The 24,168-nt window shown below is 37.2% G+C and overlaps 1 protein-coding gene and 1 long non-coding RNA gene across 4 annotated transcripts in view; one reads left to right on the forward strand and one right to left on the reverse strand.

Annotated features, from left to right (window-relative positions):
- The window catches only part of LOC136257291 (hypoxia up-regulated protein 1-like), a 146,564-nt gene that overhangs the window by 95,834 nt on the left and 26,562 nt on the right, over nt 1-24,168 (forward strand). The window contains exons 1-10 of one of the 3 annotated variants that reach the window (XM_066050407.1): nt 1,658-1,819; nt 1,870-1,931; nt 2,082-2,113; nt 4,802-4,880; nt 7,513-7,642; nt 10,282-10,303; nt 11,072-11,148; nt 12,237-12,309; nt 12,884-12,992; nt 14,494-14,545. In XM_066050407.1, coding sequence (XP_065906479.1) covers nt 1,747-1,819; nt 1,870-1,931; nt 2,082-2,113; nt 4,802-4,880; nt 7,513-7,642; nt 10,282-10,303; nt 11,072-11,148; nt 12,237-12,309; nt 12,884-12,992; nt 14,494-14,545 — 709 coding nt within the window. In that variant the 5' untranslated portion in view covers nt 1,658-1,746. Of the gene's footprint in view, nt 1-1,657; nt 1,820-1,869; nt 1,932-2,081; nt 2,114-4,801; nt 4,881-6,257; nt 6,322-7,512; nt 7,643-10,281; nt 10,304-11,071; nt 11,149-12,236; nt 12,310-12,883; nt 12,993-14,493; nt 14,546-24,168 lie in introns of those variants that run through there. The other 2 variants (XM_066050412.1, XM_066050421.1) reach the window with 2 other exon arrangements.
- LOC136257386 (uncharacterized) lies at nt 69-1,375 on the reverse strand. The gene is made up of 2 exons (XR_010701952.1): nt 526-1,375; nt 69-410 (listed from the first exon to the last, which is right to left on the reverse strand). It is a non-coding gene; the product is annotated as an uncharacterized lncRNA (long non-coding RNA).

Consider the following 24,168-nt stretch of genomic DNA (forward strand, 5'->3'; position numbering starts at 1 on the left):
CTAGCAGGCCTTCAGTGCAGTATATGTAATCTATTATCTTGTTTGTATCTATTCAAGTTGCACTGTAATAAGCATCTTACATACTAGTCATTAATCACTGATAAATGAATTAAAAAAAAAGAAAAGTAGTCAAAGCATTGCTCAGAGGGTGCGTGGTCATACTAGTGGATACTGTCTATGTCATGGCTGGTGTGTTAAGTTTGACTGAAGAGTTGTAACCTGCATTTCCCTGCTTAGTAGCCTACCCTATATGAAATCATAACTTCACAGTGAAGAGTGAGGATGCATGACTTAGACCCTGAGACTAGACTTCTGATTTATATTGTATCAATACATGTAATTGAATTATTACATCATCATCATCATCATCATCATCATCAGCAATTTCAGTAAAATCCTGAAGCAATATTCTGGGTACAAATTTAAATCAAACGGTAAATACAACATGACCTCAACCTTATAATAAAGTGGCCGAACTGAAACTTGGTTAATGGAATTAAACACTTCTAAGTGTGTGATACTTACCTGTAGTATACATCTTCCTCTACTTTCAATTACTATCAGAAATCACTTTTTGCAGCGAATTACCCAACACCCTTATTTAGGAATTTTCTTTGACTCAAAAATGTCATTTTCACCACATATCGATCAAGTCATCTCTAAAGCAATAAGGATGCTAAACTTTGTTAAACATAACCTTTATACAGATGTTTTGCAGAAACTAAATGTGTAACTTACACCAGTATAGTGAGACCACTGTTGGAGTATGGATCAGTGTTATGGGACCCCTACTTACAGAAGGACATACAAAGTACAGAATGGTACAATGATGTGCTGCTCTTTGGGTCAAGTTAGACTACCGATATAACAGCAGTGTTACATCTATGTTAGCAGATCTACAATAGCCATCATTCAACACTGACGATATGTGACTAGACTAAAACTCTTCTACAACATTGTTTACTCCTCATCAGTCTTAACAGTCCCAAATCACTTCACTAACACCACATATCCCACCCGCCACCACCACCCCTTCAGATTCCGTTTGCTACTAGAACAGATCCGAGTCATTGTAAATTCAGAATCTAGCTATCTGTGATGGGAACAATTTACCCACTAACACTATTGAATTCCAATCTGTACAAGTATTTTTAGATAAATTATAACTGACTCTATTTGTTTACCGGAACATATCGTTTGTAACTGTGTTTTCAGTAATCATAATCATAATCATAATCATAATCTCATGGCACAGAAAAGCGATCTGGTGGTGAATATATTATCTGGTAGCCACATGGTCAAAATAGTCTCCCCTCTAGTGCCTAACTGGTAAAGCTGCAGATAAAACAAAACGTCTGTGCCCGTTGTTACATTTTGCTAGGGGCGGGCGGCGCCAAATAACAAATTAGCTAACGAAGGTTCAAATGTGGAGCGTGGGAGAGCGGAAACACCGGCTTGGAATCGCTTAAGTTATGGTATAGACTATCCATTCTCTATGAAATTGAGCTGAAACAGCTTTAGATCTTCCAATGACCTATGCATAGACCTTAAAGGGCGCGCGTAATGTGTACGGCGTTTATACGGTAAGCTCCTGCACAAATTTAAGTCCACATAAATATTTTAACGAGCGCTTAAAATTAACCAATCGTTAAGTGCCGCGCACCGCACACAAAATCATTAGAATACAGTAGGGTTTCTAGAAGTGTCTAAGGAACTCAAAAATCAGATCTTGACTGGTCAACATTGATGGGTGGAGGTAGAATATTAAACGTGTTACTGTTAGTTTCCCTGGGGGTGATTCTCCTGTCTCTTCGCTCAGGTATGAACGCACATTAACAGTTCTGAATGTTCCACGTGTTCGTGTTACAGATGGCGTGGCGGTAATATCTATCGATTTCGGTTCAGCATGGCTAAAAGTGGCTCTTGTTAAGGTAAGCTCGTGTCGTGTTTTCACCACAGAGGGTATATTTGTTATGAAACCAAAAGTTGGTGGTTCAGAGGAAGTGTAAACATATCATAGGTAGATACACTAAATTTATGTGTAATTGTATTCTAAATTTATGTAATTTGTTTCATTGCAGACTGGAGTTCCAATGGAGATTGTGTTAAACAAGTAAGTTTACGAATACATAGGGAGAGATGGAGTGGGGCATTTGCCATTGTGTTACATTCTACCAATAGTGGCCTATTTGCCTTAGGATTGTGAATGTTGTCTAATGCCTACTTTACTCCCACTAAGGGACTACTAGGGGTTTGAAATTGATCTCATTTTATTTATTCATCCCATGGTTATCGTGTATGAATAATAACACAAATACATTGCTGTACATCTATAACGTATTTCAGTTGCATAAAGGTTTGTGCGTGATGTTTACATACAAAAAATAGTGGAGTTTAAGCCATGATGATCCATTCTTTAAATTTTTTTAACTTTTAGAATAAAATGAGTTATTCGTAATCCTCATTTTTCGTAAACATATCACTGATGTAACAATGGGTGAAATTGTTGTTTGCCCAAAGAATATATGTATCTGGTTAGTACTAGAATGCTACATGCAATGGTCTAGAAATACATACACAGTACGTCACCTCATCATGCATAGTGACTCCCACTGTTTACTATTTCTTATTGTGGTCATGAGAAATTTGTGAATTGAAGTAAAGTATCTGCTGGAGGCCAAAATTCTTATATTTTTAAGTGAACGGTGGAACCTTGATTCATGTACTGTTAATCTTAATACATATGGTACCATAGATCTGTTGGAAAAGTTGTAAACACTATGTACTTCCTAGCGTAAGTTGCCAATTATCGGCAGTTGTAAACTATAGAGGCTACAGGGTATATGGAGGCTACCAAGTTTCACAATGGGCTGTTATATCCTCTAAAACATTTCTTAAATTCGTTTTCATTTGGTGATTATTGTTGTTAAAGTGCTATACAAGCCATTCTGGTTAAGCATGGAATTGCATAAAAATAATTTATATTGGAAACCAGTGTGCTTTTATGTTTAACCTGAATATCTCTTGAACATCTGGCCTCATCTTTGTAAAACTTCTGTGAAACGGAGTTGTCCAAGGACTCCATCCACCTCCCACAAAAATTTCAGAAAGAACCAATAAGCCACGATGGAGTTACACACAAAATCGTACATTTTGCCGATAATTGGTCAATCACAGAAGTACAGTTGCCGATAATAGGTACCCCATGCCGATAGTTGGCACACAATAGGCATTACGATTTTCCTCATAACAAGATGTTCACTCACGCGAGATAATTAAAATATGATGCACTAAGAGACGAAGGACTGCTCTATTAAATGATTCTAACCAGAAGTTCATATGCCATTGAATTAAGGAATTACAATGGCGTGACGAAATGGTGCCGATAATTGGCAACTTACACTATGTGTATTCCAAGTGCCACTAGTGATGCACTGATAAGAGATTTTGCTGATTAGCTGATATTGAATTTCAAATAGTGGCCAATGCCGATAACTGATCCAATATTTATGTTTACCAAAATTTCACATTTATTTTGTAAAAATTATCATTTTTTAAACTTTATTTTTGTCCTATTCTATGAAAACAATTGCATCACAGTCAGTAAAATGATCAGCTGATAATAATTACCAATAACGGTATTGCTGAAATTTGGCTGATAAATTCCGATTGTTTGCTGATTAATTGGTGCATTACTATTTGCCACTCATATCCGTATTCAATTGGACAACACCTTGTCCTACAGAAGGTTTTTGTAAGTGTTTTAAGGTACTCTATGTACATGCTGTACCAATAGTAGAAATGAAGCTAGGGAGATGTTTCTTCATTGTATAAACTCATAGCTTGCAAATCAAATGGGACTAGTTTACTTTCTGCTGATATATATGTCTTCAACATTTCGTCCTGTAAAAAAATAAATCACCTGTGGTTAGTTGGTTGTATGTACTTAATGTACATGTCATCAGTTATGACATCATAAATACTTGTTTACCCTGATAGTTAATGATAATTTGCCGTGGTGTCTATATGGTGTTAGTGTCTGCATGTCACAGGGAAATAGTGACCTTCCAAACCACACGTACCTTCTATACCATATGAGTTACTGTAGAATGGTATTTTGTTTACGATCAAAACCTAGCATGTACGGGTTAAATGTAAAGCTGGACAGCAAAATGCTTTTGATTCCAAAAGCATTTATCACTCCAGCCATACAAGTAGTACTAGTGCTGAGCGATAGTAAAAATGTTACTATCACGATAGTTACTCCTTAAATATCACGATAGTGAATACTATCCCGATAGTTTATGAAACACTTTGCTCTAAACAAAATCTTAGTTGTATAGCTATGATTTGCAGTCATATAGAAAGTTATTTTGCATGCACAGGACATTTGTTAATTAACTGCGTGGGCGGCCGATGGAATATGGACTTTTGGTAAAGCTTTTACAGGTCACTCCTTTGTAAGAAAGCTGGTAATACCAACTGTAAAACAGTATGGAAGGGTTGTTAATACCATTTTAATGCAGATCTGAGTTTATCATAACTATCACGATAGTGATATCCCTACTATCGCGATAATGATAGTGATTTACTATCGCGATATATCGCACTATCGATACTATTGCTCAGCCCTAAGTAGTACAATACAAACATTGCACTGGAACGATCAAACATAATATATATATATACTCTTTTTCTGAAAGACATGTCTACAAATGCTTTTTGTATGCTATATCCTGCACATGCATGCGAGTATACACACTCACGATTTCATATTTGTGTTGTAACTATCCTCCTGTAGGGAATCAAAACGCAAGACTCCAACTATTGTGTCACTAAGAAACGATGAGAGATTGTTTGGAGAACCAGCGTATTCTGTGGTGAGTGCTGGTATTGTCAAATGTTCATTAAGTTGTTAATTAGTTTCTGTCAAAAAATTTGGTTAGTGATATGAACTAACATTACTCTGAAAAGTACTAAATTACATATATTATGCTAAAGCATCACACAAGTGTTATTTGGGTAGTAAAGCATGAGACGTGTGGCCAAGACTCGAATAAAACGTGAGTTGAAGCTGAGTACTTTATTTGCATCAGAGCCAAGTGCAGATTCCTTTATTTGTATTTCATGAACAAGGTGATGCTTTGGATTGAAGCTCAGTACATAAAATGTACTAACGTGATACCTTGGTTGTACATTAGCTACATGTCTAGGTGAGTGTTAGTGGTGTGGCCTGTTAGTTAGTGAAACAATCGCAAACCTCAGTAATTTTCTGTGGACTAAGCTGCTGTCTACTGAGTTCCAGTATTATGTTGGCTGTGCTCAGATGTCCTGAGGGTTGTTGACAATAAACTTCTGGTGATTGTATTACTATCATACCTGTACTTGCTTAGAAGTTTAGTTTGTTGGCAATAGAGTACAGTTCACACCTCAACAGTACTTAAAGTATACACTTTTTCATTGGATGTTGCCTACTGAAAACTATATCCACAGCTTATTTGGGATGCTGGGGCTTGGGGAGGGATGGAGCCTAAGTTCCAGGCATGGGGCGAAGTACATTGTAAAGTATTTAAGTAAAGGACAAGTACTTTTGAGATTTACTTAAGTATAAGTACAAGTACATATAACTTTCAAGGGTATGTACTTAAATACAATACAAGTACTTTTGATAGTATTTAAGTACAAGTACACATTCAAAGAGAGATTACAATTGAACTACTCTTATCAATAACATGAACGTGTAAGCATCAATGGAAATTCTAGAATATTCTATGTATGTTGTACTAGAAGTGCTCAGAAAATATAATGTGTGCACCATTGCAGTACTACACATTAGAGATACTCTAATTGAGCAGTCAGCAATAAACAGTTGTCATTCCACTTAACCAAAAATAACCATTTCATTGGTGAAATCTCCCTAAAGTTGGCACAAATAAATTTGAGATTCAAAATTCATCTTATTTCCTTTGTTCATTTTCTTCCAATTGTTTTTCTTTTCGTACTGCTTACAAAAATCGCTGTTTCTACAAACATCAACTGTGCAAACTTGGTATGATAAATGGCATATTCAAAGAGTAAACACCATTAATGTTTGCTATGCAATAGCATGAAAACTTGATATCGTGATAATTATATGTTGATTGTCCATGAAATCAAAATACACAAACCGTCACATTTATGAAAATGAACTTGTCAGACTACAGTTAGCTGTGCTATTGGCTATACTTTCTCAAGTATGGATTGTTTTTACACATTTTGATTTTCTTAGTCAACCAACCTGAAATCAACTGTAGGTAGTATCTCAGAAGTAGAGGGACTCAGGTGAGTCCTTATTGCACTTTGACCATTAATTCCAATGTCAACTTCTGCATTTCACATGTATATGAAGCTCTATGCATATATGAGATGACTTCATTGTACTTCATAAGTACTTCATAAGTACTTCAAGTACGTTGCTTAGGATTTAAGTATAAGTACAAGTATTCTAAAAGGTGTACTTAAGTACAAGTACCAATGTACTTGACCCCCAAGCCCGAGCCTAACAGCAGTGTACTGTTACTATATACTAACTGATGTGTTGTGGTGATCTGATTTATTGTAATCCATACTGAAGTGTTGTGTTGAGGTGTAATGTGAACTTGTGTATGTTGTTACATTTTGAACCACACATAGTGTGTACGTGCGTGCGTGCGTGTGGGTGCGTGTGTGGGTGTGGGTGCGTGTGTGGGTGTGGGTGCACGCATGTGCACACATGTGAGTGAGGCATAGTTAGAGCACTGGCCTGTTAACTACAAGGTTCTAAGTTCGATGCTCTGTGATGCCCAGTGTTGTTGTTGTTCCCTGAGCAATAAACTTCATCATTCACATTGCTCCGGTCTTATGAACTATATAATGGAGAGTTGGTAGCCTGGTAAGTAAATTTCCAACTCTGTATTGCCTTGCTTAGTGGTGTTAAGAACTTCTGGCTCCATGGTCTGTATACATGACTCTTGCAATTGGAGAGGGATAACGTCTTCCTCCAGGATAATTCACTTGCACAGTCTTGAGTGCTTGAGTAGTGCCTAGTGCTGGTTCATTGGGCCACGATAGCTGTGTTTTGCTCAGCTCCCTTTTGGTTTGTTGTTGCAGTGTGCGTGCGTGTGTGTGGTATGTGCGGCATGTGTGTGTGTGTAGTTTGCAATTGCCATTTTGATTTGTTTGAAATGCTTTGATGCATGTACATACATATTTCAATGATTTGTTTCACTGACTTGTTAGAGTTCAAGAGTTGTAGCTACATTAAGTGTAAAGTGAAGTGCATGATGTGGTTTCTGTACAAGGGAACCCTCAAATTGGACACCTTGACTATTGTCCATGGTCCCATTTGGATTAATATACCAAAATCAGGACACCTATCTAATAAAGATAATTTATGAGTATCCCAAAGTGGGTTTGATTGTATTGTGTTCTAACTGAATAATATCAAAGGACACTTTGACCGTTATGGCTTACATATGTGTGTATTTTCTGTAGTCCATCAAATATCCAAAGAATGCCTACCGATATCTTCAGTTCTTGGTTGGTCACAAGTACGACAGTGAAGCAGTGAGAACATACCAGAGATGGTTCCCACATCATGAACTGTCTGAACATCCTGACACAGGCAAGCCTAACTATCCTGTATGACATATGTTATACTGTTGTGAGTGTCTAATGAAATTAGTTTTGAATATGGTTAGCGGATAAGGTACACTGTAACACTGAATATGGACATCTTATTAATCAAGACACTTTGTTTGTGGTTTCACAACTCCCATTTACATTAATACCCACACAACTATGGGTAGGTAAAAACAGTGGACCTAGAGACCAAGGACCCGGGGACCCACGGGAATCCAACTCTTCTTGGAATTTTATACACTCCACAGTATTCTATACTTGTACTAGGTACCTCTGCAAGTAGTCTTGCATGGCCAATCCACTTTTAATCCACTTTTCTTCCGTCACGGCGCCTCGCACGATGTTTACACCAATTAGAAATTATAAGCGCCTCGGAAAAATCTGAAGCTGACTGCATTAATAGACCACTGCCTGCTGCACAATAAGCATACTAATCTATTATGCCACCTAGCTACTAGTGTAGTTTAGGAACATTGTGTAAATGCACCATATCATATGAAGAGCTGCCATAGCTCGGCTTAGCTAGTCATTGCTCGGCTGCTGCACTAGCCTGCACAATGAGCCTGCTAGTCTATTATGTTACCTAGCTACTAAAGTTTAGAAACATTGTACAAACAAATATTCTGGGGAAATAGCGAGTGACCTATAATTAATGTAATCAACTTCAGAAACTTTTTCAGAAGCGCTTATAATTTCTAACTGGTGTAAACATTGTGCGAGACGCCGTGAGGGGGAAAGGTGGATTGGCCATCCAAGACTACTGCAGAGGTACCTAGTACAAGTAATCGAATATTGTGAAGTGTATAAAATTCCAAGAAGAGTTAGATTTCTGCGGGTCCCCGGGTCCTTGGTCCCTGGGTCCACTGTTTTTACCTACCCCACAAGTACGTATTGCTATGTCTGAAGCCAGTACAGTATTCCCAACTACTCCCACAGTTGAGTGAGATGGTTCCAAGATCATGTCAAATTCCAGGTAGTTGAGAGAATCCTTATAGTTTACAGTTTCTGAATGCCATTCCCATGATATGTGTGTATGATAAGTAGATGTGGTTAGGTCAATGAATCATACATTTGGTTGGGAATGTTTACTAATAAATTGAATTTACTAATAAATTGAATTTAATGGTGAAATTTACATGTTGGTGTAAGATTATTACAGAGTACTCTAGTGGCTTCTGTGATGAATACTTTTATCTGGATTATGGAGCATCCTTTCACAGACCACTAACAGTTTACTGAAATGTGGTTGCTTATAGGCAGTTCAAATGTACCAGTTTTATGATAGACTTGTACTGCTTGTGTTGTTACTGGTCTCTGTATGAAGTGAACTGCTGTGGAGTTGGTGATGGCAAATATGATATGAGAATACTCTAATAAAGCATTCAGATTTATTTCTGTGGTGTGTGTTCTATTAGAGTGTTTGAGCAGAACTCTAAAATAAGCAAACATTCACGAAAATTAGCTGAACGTATATTTAGTGCTGGGCAATATTTCAATGTATTGTCAATATCACAATATTGAACTACACAATATATCGTATAGAACCACAATAATATCATTTAGACAATATAATTGCCAATATCACCTAATTAAATCTGGCTAGTGGTTGTGTTTCATGCACTTGCTATATACCTACAAGGAAAGGCAATTCAATTATCAAGCTGTTGTCTGGCACCATTTCACATTCTATGATATAATATGATGCAATAATCTGTTATGTAAGAGCTAAAGCACCGCCGTGTGTGTGTGTATGGAAAATACAGCACAAGGGGACATGTCGAGAGGCTAATACAGCACGAGGCGAAGCCGAGTGCTGTATTTACCTTGAGATACCCCGAGTGCTGTATTTACCTCGAGATACCCTGAGTGCTGTATTTACCTCGAGATACCCCGAGTGCTGTATTTTTCATACACACAAGCATAGGCGGTGCTTTAACTGTTATATTGTACTTTCTGGTCGTCTGGCTCAGAGTGATTTTCTCTAGTACTCAAACCGCTGCAATTTTCGATGATCAGGATATCAGTAAGTGTTTAACTAATCTATTTCTAGTCGTAAAACGAACTAATAGGATTGGTTTGGCTAGTTTTAGCGATTTACAATGTCACGCACGTGATCAATCGTGCTGTCTTAGTGGAGTTGTGTTTAAAAGCTTAGTTACCAGACGATCAGTAAAGTGTTTATACAATCTATAACTCATAGGATTAGTTTGGCTGGTTTTAGCAATTTACAGTGTGTTGTTTACATAACATTCCTTAAATAAATTCTCTGCATAACTGTATGGTATTTGCCCAAGTGTGCTGTATTTGCCCAATTAAGTGCATAACTGTTCTGTATGACCCATACAGTACAGTTATGTTGATTAGTACTGTATTGACGATACGATACGTGGTGTTGCTTTGATCCTCCCACGCAAAGTACAATGTGTAATGTTATAGTCTCACTGCTTGATTATATTCATCACAGTATTTAATCATATCGTGAATATAAGCTTGTCAATATATCAAATAGTTATTTTCAGTATCGCCCAGGACTGCATATATTTCATGAATTGGGAACTGTCGTTTTTTGAGATAACTTGTTTGTCCATGTGTTATGTGTGTTCTTTGTCTTGTTTCATATAGGAACAGTTCTGTTTAAACAAAAGTGAGTAATCACTAACAGTGTTGTGTGCATACATACATGTACGCATGTTGTAGTTAAATGGATAAATATGTGTGTGCACTCTTAACGTGCTAACTTGTAAAGTATCTGATTTAAACTTCACATTATCATATAGTAGGGATCATGGAGGTTTGGGTTTCTTGGCCTTCAATATCACCCAAGAAACAGCCTTACTTTTCCTTCAAAACAAAGTGGCAGTATTGGTATATGTAAGTGGCCCAAAACTCTTCCAACTGTTTCTATGGAATAAAATAAAATCTATTCAATTGAATATTCTATAAACTAACTGATTCCTTCAGACAAGCATAACTCTCGACTATGGTTAGCACTACAGGTGAGTAGGAATCATAGGAGTAAAAAACAACAAGAAAACAAGGGAGGTCATCTACATGTACACCTGCAGCTGTACTAGTGGACGTTTAATAAAAATCCTAAGGAAGCGACAGTTTCCCACAAATTTTGCATGGTGACTATCCGTGAAAAGTTTTTCCTGCGGCAAATTTCTTATACTTGTATGCACATATACACTGTGGATATATAAATTTGTGAGCTTTACTCAAATGCTTGCTTTCAAGACTGCCTTCTTCACAAATTATATTTTGAGGTCTGTACACTGAAGTATGTGATAACTTATTGTAACATGAAATATACGTGTGTTTGTTATGAATATAATAGTAATTTGTCAACTACAGTAATTATCCATCTTGTACTCATGATGGAGGTTATGTATGTTTTGTTCATGTCATACAGTGAAGAGGTGTACTCACCAGAGGAGCTACTAGGGATGATATTCAACTCCTCTAGGCAATTTGCTGAAGACTATGCTGGTAATATAACACACTTGGCTGTACTGAGTGACTGTGACCCTTCAACTGTTGTATGTGATGACTGTTCTATTAGAGTGTTTGACTGCTTTATTATAGAGCTGACTTCTCTATTTGAGTATTTTGATAGTATCGATTTTATTGTCGTACCAGTATGGTATCGATACTGAGAGGAATTGTGTACTACAGTAAATTATAGTTAAAGCACCGCTGCACGTGTGTGTGTGGAAAATACAGCATGAAGGGGTGTGTCGAGAGGCTAATACAGCACGAAGTGAATACACACAAGCATAGGCGGTGCTTTAACTGTTATATTGCACTTCCTGGTCGTCTGGCTCAGAGCAATTTTCTCTAGTACTCAAACCGCTGCGATTTTCGGTGATCAGGATATCAGTAAGTGTTTAACTAATGTATTTCTAGTCGTAGAACGAACTAATAGGGTTAGTTTGGCTAGTTTTAGCGATTTACAATGTCACGCAATGATCAATCGTGCTGTCTTAGTGGAGTCGTGTTTAAAAAGCTTAGTGATCAGACGATCGGTAAGTGTTTATACAATTTATTCCTAGCCGTAGAACAAACTTGTAGGTTTAGTTTAGCTGGTTTTAGTGATTTACAGTGTGTTGTTTACCTTAAATAAATTCTCTGCATAACTGTACTATATTTGCCCAAGTGTGCTGTATTTGCCTGTATGACTCATACAGTACAGTTATGCAGTTGATTAGTACTGTATGGACAATACGATACACGGCATCGCTTTGATCCTCCCACACAAAGTCAGAGATGACCAATTATAACTTGTCATTACTTCAGGTTACTTGCATGTTTGCTACATCACATGTGAAGGATGTTTGTTTACTTTTATGATGTAATGTAATGGTGCATTCATTTGGTTGCATGTATTTGGTGAAAAATTTAGCCTGCTGTCATGGTAGCATATTTCACTATCCAAATGCCATGCTTAAAAGCTTCTTTTGTTACATGTGCTTGTGTAATTTTTTCAAATGTTATATCACCCTAGCCATTTCACACTATACTACATAGGATTGTGTGGTTTTGAGTATGTTGTGATGTGTATACATCTGTTATTTCAGAGCAGTCGATCAAAGATGTGGTGATAACTGTTCCACCATTCTTCACCATGGCACAACGTAAAGCCATCCTCTTGTAAGTGATTGTTTAGTGTGTGCGTGTGTGTGTGTAGTGTGTGTGAGTGGAGTGCATCTGATAAGTGGAGTGCATCTGATAACTGCCAACATTGCTGCTAATAGCACAACATGCACCCTATAATATCTTTATTGCTTTTTACATGTAGTTCTGTCATACTGCTAGGCATGTACTGTTACTTGTCTTTGAATATCTACCTACTTGATAGCATAGGGTGAAAGTAGGCTTCTAGTACGTAATTATTCCACACTAGTGACAAGCTGGTATGTATCACAACTAAAAGGCCCTATATACGTGTGCACTGGTAACACAGATGTGTACATGATACACATGCACACGCTACACACATATGCATACTACCAAGAATTACTGTCAATTATTAACTCTTGATGGACACACACACACACACACACACACACGCACTTGTTTTAGGAAACTGGCATACCTTCTGTACACGTATATACCATATACAGTGTGTGCAAATATTTGAGAATGATGATGTCAATCTTAATCCACAAATCCCTTGAAGTTTGTTCATACGTGCACAGTCATGTAATATGACCTAATTTATTAGAGCTGCTGAGCTGGTGGGTCTAACTGTGCATCAGTTGATGAACGACAACACTGCAGTAGCCCTCAACTATGGAGTGTTCCGAAGACAAGAGTTTAATGTCACACCTCAGGTACTGTTGTTAATAATCATCTACGTAGATGTATGTAATTGTGCTAATATGGTGAAATTTTAATATCAAGAGTCTTCTTTGTGACCGAATTATTTGGCTTTGATAATGAGGTGGTCTTATTTAATGAGGTCACGAAGTACTCCTTGGTTATGCTCAAGACCTACGTAATTGATGTGGTCACTATAACGAGGTGGTCATGAGATCATGAAATTAACGTTTAAGCTGTGTGTTATTAATTTTTGTTATGCCATGGTCCCAGGGGCGGATCTAGGATTTATAAATGGGGGGGGGGGGGGGGGGGGCTAACTCAAGGTACTAATCTCTTGGGTAGAGGTGTGCAAACACTTCCCAGCATGCGAAGCATGCTGGGAACTAGGGGGTCTGGGGGCATGCCCCCCCAGGAAAATTTGAAAAATAGATGCTAAAATACTGCAATTTGGAGACATTTCCACATAAAATTCATACCTGTAGATATTTGATATACTGCCTTTAGATTATAGGTATGGCTCTCTGAAGCATTTTGCTAATGGAAAAGTTTGGGTAGGTACAGACAACCAAGTACATGCTCTCACAATTGCACAACACTGAATAGGTGCATGTTAGAATAATAATGTTGAAAGTGGAAAATTTTGAAATTTGAACAATACAAGATTGAATCTGAGAGCATTTTCAATGGAAATTGTGTACCTGAATTAAGTATTGCCATACATATTAACTACACAAGTAGATGCATGAATGAAGCCCTTTAAACAGACTAATGCACTTCATTGTATGCATAAGTGCAGGCAGATTTGAAAGAATTTCATAACAGAACCAACTACATGTTTCCAGTAAATGTTCTATTAGAGTAGTTAGCTGACTGCTCTATTAGAGTATCTCGATCTTGTACACCTCCAATGCTGATCCGGGTCCTTGTTGCATAAACTTTAGCATAAATCCACTGATAATATCTTGGAAAGATGTTTATAAGGTGGTTTTATGAGTATTTGTATTATTAGTGATCATATAATTATGCTAAGACAAAATTTCATTATAATACTCAGCATATTGATCAAGTAAAGCCTAAATGTGAAGGGGGGGCTTCAACCCCCAAAGCCCCCCCCGGATCCGCCCCTGGGTCCTAGTACGTAGTTGCGCTATATATAATAATTTTTTTTTTGATGAAGAAACTTGTAAGAATACATGTTCTGATGTGGCATTGAAGTCATCTGTTTTTTAATCCCACCTTCCTTTTTCACATAAATACCAAAGCAGTAAGCACCTTGATAACTAGGACACTACAGCAGACCCTCAGGTTGTCTGACTCCTGTTTATCTGAAATTGGAACTGATCATTCTATTAGAGTATTTTGAGTACAAGTGTATGTTCTATTAGAGTAATTCTGTATATAAATGTACGGGCTTCATTATCTGAACACTTTTACCATTGCCTGAGACTCATTGGGGCTCAATAGTAGAAATATTTACAGTATGTGTGATCACTTTATTGATGTTGTTCATAGTACTTCATGTTCTATGATATGGGGGCTATAAGTACTACAGCTACTATTGTAGGTAAGTCTGCTAGCTGCAAGGTACAGCATGTGAACGTGTATCTGTGTTATATTGATTGTGTGTGTAAAAAACATACATGCATATATGTGTATATGCGTGTATGTATGCATACATGAACAACCAGTTGCATTTTTCTGTGTGTTTATATGTACAGTGTGTGTATTATGTTGTAGTGTGTTTCCATTTGTGTTGTGTAGAATTGTGTTGTTTACAATGCATATAATGCACGAGGCACATGCATTACGATGTTGTGTGATGTTGTATGTACTGCAACATGTTTAGTTGTGAAATGGGTATAATGCATGAGTGTTGTCATAGCAACATGAGTGTTGTCATAGCAACATGAGTGTCAATATACAGATATACGTTGTTTATACATTTGTTAAACATAATCTGGTTATCTTGTATATACTATGATGATTTAACAGTTGGTATAAATTGTATGCAATGGTTTGATCATAGTAATCAATGTATGGTCAATTGTTCTGTTACAAGACACATGTTTCTAATATCTGCATGTTGACGTTGATGTTTATATGTGTGAATCAAGACACAAGTGCATACACAACCATGCTTGTTTATTTCTTAGTCATTGTATTTTGTAAATTTCATAATTTATTGCTAATAATTATTCTGATATATTCACAAAATGTGTACATGTTTATGGCGTGACTGGAACACTGATGAAAGTTGTTGTATTACTAACGTACACATGCATACACAATCATGCATATATACTGTATGTGCATAATGTAGTTTAACTAAGGTCAACTGATGTCCATTCTAAGTGTATGTTGTATTAGAGTAATTGGATGGAGCTTTGTGTATAATCAGGAGGTTACCTTTGGCACATATAAGCTCCTCATGTAATATAAGAAAATTGGTTTCATTTGTCCAAACAGATTCATTTATAAGTCCTTTTGTGGCCAAACCAACACAGATGTTTAGATTTTAGACAACGTATGCAGAGTTTACTTTGATTTGTGGAGGTCTATTGCTTATGAAGAAACCTGATAGCAGGTGTGTTATTGGTAAACACCTGGTTCACACCTTTACAGTAATGCAATTAGCCAGTTGTGGGCGTTTAGTATTTACTGTAGCACATCAACAAACTCCAGTGAGGTAGACATTTGTAATAAAGAAAGTGAACTCGGGTAATCCTTTGCACATACTATTCAAAACATTGCTGTAGCTGGATAATAGTCTTCATAGCTTTCACCATAGTAAGGATCACTCTGTAGACCTACCAAACTAGTATTGCCATTATATTGTGACATACAACATGTCGTGATATGATATGACATAGGCTTCTTTATGTTGTGACTTAAATATAATGCACAATATATATTTGATTAAATTTGATGCAATAAATATGAGAAAAATTGACAAATAAGTATGAGCAATGTTGGTTGTTGATGTCATAGTTAATATTGATGATGTTTAAGTTGATATTTTTGCATGTTTGAATCAAAATAGCCATACAGTTTCATAAGTAACAGCTTCAGTTGTGAAACTTTAAGAATTGCTTATGTCGTGACATACGACATGTCGCGACATAAACCTCTATGACATGTGACATAAAAATTTCTATGTCGTGGCATCTCTATACTGAACCATGCTGGTGTTGGCTCTGTATTTACACCTTATTTGCTATAAGTCATTGTTTAAGTCTGAGTCCTTGTAACTAGCTTAGGTAATCCTAAGGCTGCAGCACAATTTGCTGTCAGACCTTCAGTGCCGGTCACTGTAAAGAATTAATAATAATAATAACTATATCACTGTCTTCTCTTTCAAGGCTCAAAGATGTATTCATCAAGTTTACAAGGGGTAAGAATCAGATTGTGTACAAAATTTTGAAATCTTAGATTTCTTGCAATTTCAAGATTTCTATTTCAAAAATATTTTGTATTAAGTACTAATTTCTTGGATTTCTTTGAATTTTGATCAAAAGTTTACAACACAAAAGTGGCCCCGGTGGTTTAGAGGGTTACTCTGGCAGTTTGGAATATTGACATTTAAGCTGTATCTTCAGTATTGTAGTGTCGGCGCGTGTCATCCTTTCAGCTGTTGTAGTTTAACTAGGCCATCTAAGGGCATGTATCAGGACATGTGTAGCCTGCTTGGATTTCAGCCTAGATTCCTTCAAAGGTATTACTTGAAGGATTTTGATTGTAGATTGACTTGGAGCTCTATGATAGAAAATATGTCCACCCACTGTAGACAGAAAGGGAGCACTGTACCGTGTTAGAGATTTTCTGGATACAAGAGGCTAGGGTTAGGCAATATTTCAATATTATCGCCTACATGCAATATTATGATGTGCAATACTGAGTGCCGCAGCGTTTTTGAAAATACCGCAATACTGTTTGTGCAATATTATTGCATTTCTGCATAATTGCTAAGAGAGAAATTGTTACAGGACTGACACAAACATTAGAGAGCTGTACCTAGAAGCACTGAAGGTCTGACAGCAACTTATGTTGCCATTACATATCAGAATTGAATACTGTAGGCCCACAATAATGTCTTATTTGTGGCACATAGTATCGTATAGTGGATATGGCAATACTCGCTATTATCGCATGATCACCTCAGTGCAATAATTGCAAGTAGAAAATACCAGTACCACCCAACCTTTCAAGAGGCCAAGTTGTTGCTTTTAAATCCTTTGCGAGGCCTGTATGTGAATACGTTAGTGTTGTTGTTATGGATGCTGCAGCCACTCACTTATCTAAACTTGATGCGGTACAGAAAATGGCTGAGAAACTGAGTGAATGTGCATTTCCCTTACTACATTCTCGCCGTGGGGCCAGTGCTGTGGGCGTACTTAGTAAGTTGCTTGATTTCCGAGGTCGAGGGCCTCTACAGCAGTTTTGTCTGACTTTTGCCACTGCTCCATTGACACATTCTTATTGCTTAGAAGTTTAAATGACGATCCTTTATCACTATCCTCATCAGTTCAATACACATCTTTAGATCTGCTTAGAAGAAGCTTTCTTGGTGCGGTGACTAACATGGGCATCTACTCCTTTAGACATCAGGCTGAGAGGTTCTGAAGAGGGATGGTCTACTGTTTTGAAACTGTTATAGACATGTTTGTGCTTAATTGTATGTATGTTGTATGCTCTTTAGATGATATTGTAAATAAAAATATAAAAAAAATTATTCAGAATAAGTATGAATTTTGGTGTGGATATGATAATTGTAGCTGTTATTGGGGTACATCATAGCTAGTACTCATAGTCAGTGGCTACATAGCCCAGGAAATTACTCTCAGGATAAAAGAATCATCATAGCTACAATACAACAGCAGATCGAGATTGACATGACATAGTATCCATTGAATCAAGACATTACACCACATCACAGATTACTAAAGTAACCTAAAATATACAAAAATACTGTGGACTTCAGGATTTCTTGAGATTTAAAATATGGTATACAAGATTTCCATGGAGTTGCGGACCCCTCGAAGTTCACAAACTGTTATCATGTTCGATGCCTTGCCACAATCTCTCGAGTGTTTGGAGTAGGGGTTCACTGATGTTTACAACAGGAACTCTCTATATTGCTTGTACACTATTGTCTTCCTCTTGTATGCAAAGTGCCATCAGAAACTTATACCTTTATTTCAAACCAGTGTGTGTGTGTGTGTGTGTGTGTGTGTGTGTGTGTGTGTGTGTGTGTGTGTGTGTGTGTGTGTGTGTGTGTGTGTGTGTGTGTGTGTGTGTGTGTGTGTGTGTGTGTGTGTGTGTGTGTGTGTGTGTGTGTGTGTGTGTGTGTGTGTGTGTGTGTGTGTGTGTGTGTGTGTGTGTGTGTGTGTGTGTGTGTGTGTGTGTGTGTGTGTGTGTGTGTGTGTGTGTGTGTGTGTGTGTGTGTGTGTGTGTGTGTGTGTGTGTGTGTGTGTGTGTGTGTGTGTGTGTGTGTGTGTGTGTGTGTGTGTGTGTGTGTGTGTGTGTGTGTGTGTGTGTGTGTGTGTGTGTGTGTGTGTGTGTGTGTGTGTGTGTGTGTGTGTGTGTGTGTGTGTGTGTGTGTGTGTGTGTGTGTGTGTGTGTGTGTGTGTGTGTGTGTGTGTGTGTGTGTGTGTGTGTGTGTGTGTGTGTGTGTGTGTGTGTGTGTGTGTGTGTGTGTGTGTGTGTGTGTGTGTGTGTGTGTGTGTGTGTGTGTGGGGTTTAACATTGAGTGGTGCAATTACAGCCTTAGTCTTATTGAGGCCAAGTATTATATTTATCCCTCCCCTCTTCCTCCTGATTGATCTACATGTGTAAATTGTTGTATATGTGTATAATGACATATTTTGTGCAAAATTAAAGCAAAACTTTAATGTGCAATAATTAATACATAGCAAAGTCCTAGTACAACAGTTTGCAATATTTGTGTGTGTTAATTGTTTTTCAGTGCTCAACAATACACAATGGTTAAGGCTCTTGTTTGCCAATCGTTTGATGTACTTTTAGTAGTACCTCTGTTACGATATTCCACAACAATGTTGTGATTACCTCTGTCTAGTGGTCCCTGCCATAATCCAGAGTTACCAAAGAAGTGAGTATATCCAGGAACAGATACGGTGTGCTTTTGAACAACTGAGTTTATTTTAATCCGTAGTACCATGAAATGAATGTTGTTTGGACCATGTCCAGTATACTGGTACATGATAATGACATAACTTAATTTAGACAGAACCAGGGTGTGTTTGAGGTCAGTATCACTCCACCCACCACTATATGGTACAGTTATAGTATTCCTGGGATTAATTGTAGTAACTCTACAAGATGGTGGTAACATCATAGCATACAAGTTGTTATTATCTCTGTAGTCATGTTGACAATCAGTAAAGGAGAATGTTGTTGGACTTCTGTAAAGTACATTGAAATAATGTATTCCATCATGATAGTATCCTGCCCATGTACCTTGTAGACTAAGATATGAACTGTCACCATGAATATGTGGAGTTGTTTGTTGGTAGAATCCATTAACACTTAAACCAGTAACCACATAACTTGGTGAGGACATCTCAGTGGATAGTTGATAAGCTGCCAGTATTGCTCTATCATTTGGTAGTTGTAGAATAACTTCAAGATCTCTAATAGGACCCCAATTATTGTAGTTATTAGTTGGAGTTGAGACTGGGTAACAGTTTATTCCATCAGAGGTAGCACGGGCATCTTTAAACCACATCACTTGTAGTACTGCACCTTGCCAGTCCCAAGTAGCTGGTGTGTTGATGTCAACTGGAGATTTGTAGTGTATTTCAAATGTATATAGTCCAGCATTCAAGTTAGCCATCCAAAATCCAGTGGGGTTTTTATGTTCCTGTTTGCCAGTGTGTATCAGTGATCCAACATCAGCTCCATTAACAACCAGCTTACAGAAGAAGTCATTGTTCTTATTGTTGATGTAAAATGTAAACTGATAATGGAGGAAGATAGAGTAGGATTGATCAAGGTGTACTGTAGTAGTGAGGGTAGTGATGGGTGAGAAAGTGTTAGTAGCTGGTAAGTGGAGTCCATTACTGACTACCTTCTTACTGAAGATTCCTGGAACAACATTTGTCACTTCTGCTGCATAGCTCACTGTGATGAACAACGCAAAGAGGAGCACAATGATCTTCATTGTCTTTTTAATTTTCTGTAAACACTTGCAAACTGTCAGCATAATCCTGAGTTTGTGTTTATATATTAGTGTCTTCATGCACAATTATGCATGATATTTCTTTGTTGTGGTTTTATTGATGATGACACTGCAATCTACACTGACCATTGTGTTGCTTTATTATTGTCCTTATTTAGACTTCAGATACTATCAGTACTTCATCACCTGTTCAGTTGTCAGCTAGGTGTGAAATTCCAACGACATAACTGCTGTACTTATCAATTAGATGTGAAATTTGTTAATTACAATTATCTGGCAGGTGTGAAATTTACACCTTATAGTTAGTATTACTAGCAAATGGTGCCATTCCACTTTGTATGGTATTGGACTTGTGGTAGAGTTGTGATGACCATTTTGGTAAGTTTGACCACATCGTGTAAACAAGCTAGAAGTATTACAGTGATGGCATGAAGTGTAATAAAGCTGCAACAACAGTTCCAAGGCTATCAACTGTTTTGATGAATGCTACTACTAGAAGTTCATCCTTAACAGTACACATGAGTGCCCCATGACTTGTGTCTTGAAGTCTTTTGAGCTTAATCCAGATATGAGCATGACATGCAAGCTATCTGTGTTTCCTTGGATGTCCAAAAAAAGTATTGTGTTATTGAAGAGACGTATGGGCTACAAAGTCAACCTAGAATTAGAAGTGACAGTTTTCAATCCATGGAGGTAATATATTTTATGTTAAGGAACAGTAGAATTCTATGAAAGCAGGAACAGGACAGAAACAGCTATCAGGAACGGGAATGACTAATGGAAAATCCCTAATAAAGGACATCAAGTCAATGTTCAAGTTGTTGATGCTTCTTTGCAGTATTGTTGCATTCTTTCACTACAAGGATCGAAACACTCCTATAGAGCAGTAAACCTCTGCATTAAAATACTCCAATAGAGCAGTGTGTTAGTGACTATCTTACCAGTAGTCTGCATTGATTGCCTGGGATTTTTATGGACTACATTCGGTATATTACGTATATAGACTAGCTAAGTTGTCAACAATGAAAGCTAGATACTTCCATAAACAGGATGACCATTAAACATGAAGAGGTTACAAAGTATTCTAGTTAACTGAGAGTACCTGCAATAGTAGATGTGGGAAGTTGTACCTGTAGTGTCATGGCAATAATCACATGATGGGGTGTGTCAGCTTCAGTATACTTGTCAAGATGGAGGTTATAAGGACATCATGAATAGTTATGAGGCTTCCTCATGGAGCCACTTAGCATAACAGACACAGACATACAACAGACATGGATGTTGTTCTAGGGTTCTGGAGCATGCCCCCAAGGAAGATTTTCAGATTTTAACACTCTGTTATAGGATTTTGGACTATTATTTTACTGTGTTGGCACAGGTAAATAAAGTAGCTAGCTAGCTACTTACAGTTCTTAGGAGAAATACAAAATGTAGCTGTTCTATTAAAGTGCATGGTTGACTGCTTTATTATAGAGTATTTCGATCTGAACTTTGTACCATTGCAAATCATTGCAAAATATAATTGTGATTACCTGAATACACTTGACCAGTTTCTGGAAACCTCAGAAACTCCCCTAGATCCGCCCCTGATATTGACATGATGACCTTTATCTGTCATCACCATCCCCACTTTCCATTCCCATCTATTTTCTGTTTTCATAGAATTTTACATATCCGGGAACAAGTGGCATATTGTATTCAACTGCAATTGAGAAATGTGCGGAGAAGGTTTGTAACTAATAAATGAGGAGATGTTGGTTCATCTGATAATGCGAGATTAATGCTACAATGATAGAAGCATTTTCCACTAAGCCATGTAATTGTTGAAGGAAGTCTAAATGGCAAAGTAACCATTAGAGTTCTTTCTACACAAGTTGATCACATTCTTATACATATTAGTGTATTACCACGACTTCTCAATCCACCTAAACATCTAGTTATGTTCTGTGTTTCATCCTTAACATTTTCCATAGAACTTGTTACTTTATCACTAGAAAGAGAAGTTGTAGAGAGGCACATTCTCTATTCCTGTCTAGTCTTGTGATACTGATTAGCTGTGAATGTACTTTTTTCTTGACATTTCACCCTTGTAATACTTCTAACATGTTTACACAAAGTGGTGAAGCAATTGTCATAACTCTACCACAAGTTATGTACATGCTAAGATAAAGTGACAATTGACTGTTTGGCATAACAGGAATATAATTATGATTAATGGATAAAGGCAAAGCCTGAATATCTTTGTGGAGGCACAAAACCAGGACATTCCAACAATACGTAGTGTCATTGCCAGCTATTTCACCTTTAAATGCCTTGGTACACTAGTTGCTCTGCTACAGTATTAAAATATGTTGTAGTTGAATAGCTCCTTCATCATTATGTCACTTTCTGTAATGGTGATATTTTCTGTTGTTAATGAGTCGCTGGGCTTTGATGGCTTCTGGTGGTGAAGCCAGTGATGACTTATTGTTAGCACTAGAGTTGTCACCAGTGGTCTTCTACAACAGAGCTAGACAACAGGATTTAACACTTTAAAACTTGGTTTAAATAGCCTTACCTAACTCAATTACGTAGCCTAAAACTACGTATCCACAGAAATTTCAATCAATGTACCACTTGGGTAATGTAGACAGGAGAGGGTGGATTTGATAAGGAAGTGCTTGATAGAGGTAGCAGGAAGGATCATCTGCTGGCAGAAATAGTGATCAAATAGGTACGAAATAATATTTTGAACACAAATAACCACAGATCAATAAGAAAGTATGGCTTCACACAAGTTTTTTTGTGTATGCTACAATTTAACTTGTTAATACATGATCTGATTTGGGTCAGACCCAGATTTTCTTAAAGTCGATGAAACCTGCTGACCTGGACAAAATGTGGCCTAATTGACCCAATTTTTCGACTGTGAACTAAACAGCTAATTTAGAAGTAATTTGTACTAGTAATAGCATGGGTAGCAGTGAAATTTGGGATAAATATCACGAGTGTTGTATTGGAAATTTACCATTTCCAATACAACAAGAGTGGTATTTATCCCAAATTTCACTGCTACCCATGCTATTCCCAGTTAATACCATACTCGCTGCATATACACATGCTGTGCATTAGCATTGCTATGTACGCAATTTGTCACTATGTACTAAACATGCGTCGACACTAATTGGCGCTACATTGTTAACATAAATTCTAGCCAATGAAATTACAATTACAACTTTTTCACTGCTGTCAGTGAAATACGGGATAAATTTCACTGCTACTATTGAGACTTTTGTAAGGGCAGTGAAACAGGTATGGTATTATGGTAAGTATAAAATACAATTTGTAAAATAAATATTAATGTGCACATACAATAATTCAAGTAGTAGTTGCTAGTTACTAAATGCATGTCTGTGTTGCTAGATATATGTAACATCAACGTGATTCCAAGTGGTGTGTAAACTGTTTACCACAAAGACGATGAGAGAACTGATACCAAAGCTATTATTAATAGTATATTACAGTTAAGGCTCTAGTCTGCCAATACTGGCCATAAACTGGCTTTCATGCTTCCTTTTAACTTGTTTTTTTTTCTTTACTGCAGGAATTAATTGTGGAGCAAAAGAAGCAATTGTGTGTATAGCTTTTTGTCTGATTAAATATTTGTATGTTTAACACTGAATAAATTGAATGATTCACTTAAGTAATAAAGTGACTTCTTACATAACTGAACTGTAGCTCAAACTCTCATTGTTTGTAGCCGAACTCTTTTCGGGGTGACTTGTTTCTAGCTGAACTCTCTACATAAGTGATTTGTTCCCAGCAAATATTTCTACAGGGTGATTTGTTTGTAGCTGATTTCTATACTGGTTACAGTGGAACCTCAGTTATCTTGATCTCACTTATCCGGATTCTCGGTTAACCGAACTACGGAAATGACTGCTCTATTAGAGTAGTGACTGTTCTATTAGGGTATTTGAAAATACTAATTTAAATTTTTTTCTTATGCTATT

Source organism: Dysidea avara, chromosome 1 (assembly GCF_963678975.1).
Source record: "Dysidea avara chromosome 1, odDysAvar1.4, whole genome shotgun sequence".
NCBI classification, from domain to species: Eukaryota; Metazoa; Porifera; class Demospongiae; order Dictyoceratida; family Dysideidae; genus Dysidea; species Dysidea avara.